The sequence below is a fragment of the Plectropomus leopardus genome, chromosome 13 (genome assembly GCF_008729295.1).
Source record: "Plectropomus leopardus isolate mb chromosome 13, YSFRI_Pleo_2.0, whole genome shotgun sequence".
In the NCBI taxonomy this organism is placed as follows: Eukaryota; Metazoa; Chordata; class Actinopteri; order Perciformes; family Serranidae; genus Plectropomus; species Plectropomus leopardus.
This window is the reverse complement of record NC_056475.1, coordinates 5,981,322-5,986,365: the sequence shown is the minus strand read 5'-3', so window position 1 is coordinate 5,986,365 and position 5,044 is coordinate 5,981,322. Positions and strand designations below refer to the sequence as shown.

The window sequence follows — 5,044 nt, the reverse complement described above, 5'->3', positions numbered from 1 at the left end:
ATTCTTTAATTGAGAGAAGTCCGCGCGAATGCGTGTGTGTTTGTGTGTGTGTGTGTGTGTGTGTGGGAAGGGGGGCCCTTACTACAGCCACAAAGTAAATGAAGCATGATTAATTAATGTATTAATTGCCAAGAAAGTGAATGGGGTTCAGGCGGAGGAATTCCTGCGCGTCTGCCATCAATTAATAATTTGAGTTGAATCTCTCTCTCTCTCTCTCTCTCTCTCTCTCTCTCTCTCTCTCTTTCTCACTCTCTCTATTTCTGTCTTTTCCCAGTCATATTTGCTGTTTGTAATCATCATTACAGCATGAGGTATTGCATGGAATGACGCTCAGATGAGCTTCAGTTTGAGCGTCACCATGAACGAGAAAATACAGTATACAGCTGTAATAATAATGTCTGTGCTCCCTGTTGCATTTTTAAGGATCTCTGCAACACTCTAAAAATATGTCTTTATATTTCAGCATCTGATCCTGAGTGCCAGTGGCTGCAGAATAAAAACGACAGCCTCAAATATACATTTAAATGTGCCATTAAATAATTCATGTTCTTTGAGGGCCAAAATCATAATTTCTCTGCCTTCAGTACACTTTTAAATTAAACTTCTTTCAGGTAATTTGGCTCAAAATGTTTTGTTGTTCAATCCTCATATTTGGTAAATTGTCATTTAAGCGTTTGAATCATTATTGGACACTGAAACCCAGACTAAAAAATATATATAAATATATTTTTAATGCTACATGATGCAGATTCTTTTTCTTTTTTACATCAATTTTCTGTTACCAGGATTCTTGGGGCTGCTGCCTGTTGGTCAGAGGAGCCAGTTTCTCCTTCAGGTGTTGATTTTCAGTCATTTTAATGCAGATTTTTAACAGTGCATCCACAGAGCATCCTTCCCCGTTCCTCCTTTCCAGCGAGCCAGGCACGCTTGGAGGCGTGGGTCCAGTCTGGGTAGCTCCACCTGATTGGTGGTGGCGTCCAGAGGGAGGGAGGGAGGATCCACCAATGAGCAGGAGCCTGCGCGGCAGTGGTCCAATATAGGAGCTGGAGGCGAGGAGCATCTCTATTATAGAACTCATTTACAGGCGAAAGGGAGACAGGAGACCCGCAGGAGCGCAGGAGTTACTTCTCCTTCTCGGTTTCTGTTTTTATAAGCGAGCTTGACCGAATCGCCCGATCACGAGCGAAATTTCAACCAAAGCGTCTGCAACCAGCAGGTTTTTGTCTCCGAGGCGTTTCTTTTCAGAAAAATCTCCCAACACGGAGCCGAACGAGGAAGACGGACAACGACCCTCCCTCACTTCTGCAATCATGATGTCGATGAACAGCAAGCAACCTTTCAGTATGCACCCCATCCTCCACGAACCCAAATACACTCCTCTGCACTCCAGCTCGGAGGCCATACGCAGGGCCTGTCTGCCCACACCATCGGTGAGTCTAATCATTCCACTACTGACATCCTGTAGCTCCTGTCATTTGCAAACAAAATTTGCATTTTTGTTTGGACCATCTGATAACTTCCATAGAGGCAAACTCCTAAATGATTAGATGTGGTCTTTAAATGATTCAGCTATAATATCAGTAACGAGAATGAAACTATACTGAACGTTTTTAAATCAGACAAAATCGTATCTTGTTGAGAAAAGTACAAGAAAAGTACCTTATATGGACACAGTGGGGAAGTTGAAAAAAGGGTAACTAAATAAAATTATTATAGACAATTTAGAATTGACTGTAAAAAGAATTTAACAGAGATATGAATGTGACAGAGTGGATCAGTTCACACCAGCAGCACAAAGAGGAAAACACAGAAGTCAAGACAATCTGGCTACTTAGGGCAGGAAGTCGGTGCGTAAAGACGCACCAAGAAGCCAAGTCCAGCTTTCAGGCCAGTGTGAGCGATGCTGCTAAAAAAGTGAAAGAAGATAAAAGATGAAGGAGGAAGAGGAAAAAAGGCAGGGTGGATTCTCTAAGCGCGTGTTATCTCATATTGTCCCATTCATATTCAAACTCGTCTCATTTCATTGTCCGCAGAAATTATTCAGGAGATCGTAAATATTAATTTTAGATGAATATCCATCCACGCTGACACACTTTCTGGGCTTTGGGCAGATTCAGTGATGTCCAAGATGCATTAGATTACATTGTCTGAGAAGTAGGAGACAAAGTTTAGTGAAAGTTGAAAATAATTTAAATTGCTGTCTGTACATTAAATCTGAACAAAGCCTTCTACATTGTGAAAACCTTGTGCGTAATTCTGCATTTTGTGACCCAAACTTCCATGCTTCTTACACTGCTTAACATTTCAATTTTGAAAGCTTGACTCGTTTATCTCGCTGGTAGAAATGTGAAGCGTTCACCTGTAAAATATGTAAAATAATAGACAAATGTGTAATTTAACTTTAAAAATATGACTTCACCTGACTGATGATGAATCGTTTTTTAAATTTAATTTACCTTTTTACAAGATTTTGGTGTTTCCCTTTCTAACTCACTTTACACAGATTAATTTGAAATACATTTTAAATGTAAAATGTATTATTTGATTCCACTATTTTCTCCAGATATGAACATGTATGTCTTTACAAAACAATGTAAAAATCTATACATAAAATAACACAAGTAGCAAAAAGATGTATGATGAAAGCGCACTGGAGAAATTGTAACTGTAGAAGATGTGTTGGTTTTTCTCGCTTTTCCTCCTCCTCTAACGGGCCTGACTCTCTCCTCGCAGCTTCAGGGCAACATCTTCGCCGGCTTTGATGAGACTTTGCTGCAGAGAGCCGAGGCTCTGGCCGCTGTGGACATTGTGGCCCAAAAGAGCCACCCGTTCAAACCGGACGCGACCTACCACACCATGACCACCATGACCAGCATGACCTGCACCCCGACCTCCTCCTCCGCGCACCTGCACCACCCATCGGTGCTCACCTCCCACCACCACCCGGCGCACCATCAACCGGCACAGGGCCTGGAGGGTGACCTGCTGGACCACCTCACACCGGGCATCTCCCTGGGAGGCATGCCGGCCTCGGACGTCTGCTCCACGGCCTCGCACACCGCCCACGCCGCCCACATGTCGGCCATCAACCACATGCAGCACCACCATCATCAACAGTCCATGAACATGCACCCGCACGCGCTCCCCCACAGTTCCCTGGGGGCCGGCGGCATAGACTCGGAGCCGGATCCCCGGGAGCTGGAGTCGTTCGCCGAGAGGTTCAAACAAAGGCGGATCAAACTCGGGGTGACCCAGGCGGACGTGGGCTCGGCTCTAGCCAACCTTAAGATCCCAGGAGTGGGGTGTCTGAGCCAGAGCACCATCTGCAGGTTCGAGTCCCTGACGCTGTCGCACAACAACATGGTGGCCCTTAAGCCGATCCTTGAGGCCTGGTTGGAGGAGGCGGAGCGGGCGCAGAGGGAGAAGATGTCCAAGCCGGAGATCTTCAACGGGGGCGACAAAAAGAGGAAACGAACGTCAATCGCGGCCCCAGAAAAGCGCTCCCTGGAGGCTTATTTCGCCGTGCAGCCGAGGCCCTCGTCGGAGAAGATCGCGGCAATCGCCGAGAAACTGGACCTGAAAAAGAACGTGGTCCGCGTTTGGTTTTGCAATCAGAGGCAAAAGCAGAAACGAATGAAGTTTTCTGCGACGCACTAAGACCAGCGGGGGGAACCTGCGGGTCTCTGCCCCCGTTTACACAAAGACAAATCAGAGACAAGCTGCTGGTGCGCACTGTCAGAAAAACAAGGTACACCGTTGTGCCTGTTGTGACTGGGGCTGTACCTGTTTACGCACTTAAAGAATATATCCAATTTAACAAGCCATTTAACCGTTTAAAAACTGGAGCGACATCACTTTTGTTGAGCTGCTTTCAGACGCCTTTCACAAGTATTTAAACCGTTGAACCTCGAGCACATTGGTGGGATTTCTTGCATAAACATGGGTAATAAGGCAATGAGCAACTTGCTAAGAAATGGTCCACAAATTGCAAGAAATTAATAGATTTAGAAAATTATTTTTAAAATGCTATAAGGGTCAACATTTTGGGGAAAAGGGAAAAATGCTATGGAAAAAATGTCAAGGGAAAAAAAAAGGGGGGGGGGGGGGGGCGACTAAGGAAAAACAATATTTATAATTATCATAATTAGGCCTAGGTATTTAAAATAAAGTTACAGAATTATGATAATTTTTTAGCATTTTTTTCCCAGGACAATCCCTTGTTTGTTTGATTTAAACTAATTTTCTAGTAATTTTCGTTTACCTTTTTAGCAGAATCTTGCTTGTTTTTGAGTCATATCTTCTTTCTTTGCTCATCGCCTTTTCTCTGTTTTTTTATTTGGTTTCAAACGGTTAACTCTTGTCTGGTCGTTTTTTTTTCCTGAAATGAAACTGATTCTGTTTCACCTCATTGGCCGAATTCATTGAAGAAAAATCACCTTAATAATGAACTAAATGTCTTTAAGAATTATTACAGTGTTGCCCATCATGCAAAGGAGCACAATCCACAGCCCTGTTGTTGCACCAGTGCCAGAATCCCAGCTGTGGAAACACAGAAAGTATTCAACACAGGCAACAACGGTTTGCTTTTGAAGCCAGTGCAGAGAAATACCGGTGCGTCTCTGGAGTGTTTTAGCTATATTTTAGAGGTCTGGATGTCTGACACCTGACGATTTATCTCCACTCAGTATAACCAGGAACTGCTGTAATTTTTTGGGGGAAGTTCAGTCTCATGCAGCTTCAAAAACAACCGGATTCAACGGTGTACCTTTTTTTTTTATTCTGACAGTGGAGACGGAGCACCAGGACTGGGAGAAAGACTGAGACCCTGTCCAAAAACTCGAGACTCTCAAATCTTTATGCTTCTCCACAGAACAGGCCGAGAAAGTGATCACCATGAGGGGAAACAATGCTCCGTCCCATTCATTCATATGGCAATTATTGTACAAAAAATAAGCATAATAATGAAGGGACTGGAGGAATAATTGATATTATCCTCCTTAGTCGGAATAGCTTTTTTATATTTATCATTGTACATATTTGTGAA

The 5,044-nt window shown here is 43.7% G+C and overlaps 1 protein-coding gene across 1 annotated transcript; it reads left to right on the top strand.

Moving 5' to 3' along the window:
* Positions 1–1,222: 1,222 nt before the first annotated feature.
* pou4f4 (POU class 4 homeobox 4) lies at positions 1,223–3,657 on the top strand. The gene is made up of 2 exons (XM_042499856.1): positions 1,223–1,430; positions 2,734–3,657. Exons 1-2 carry the CDS (start codon positions 1,311–1,313, stop codon positions 3,655–3,657), a joined length of 1,044 nt encoding a protein of 347 aa, XP_042355790.1. The 5' UTR covers positions 1,223–1,310.
* Positions 3,658–5,044: the final 1,387 nt, after the last annotated feature.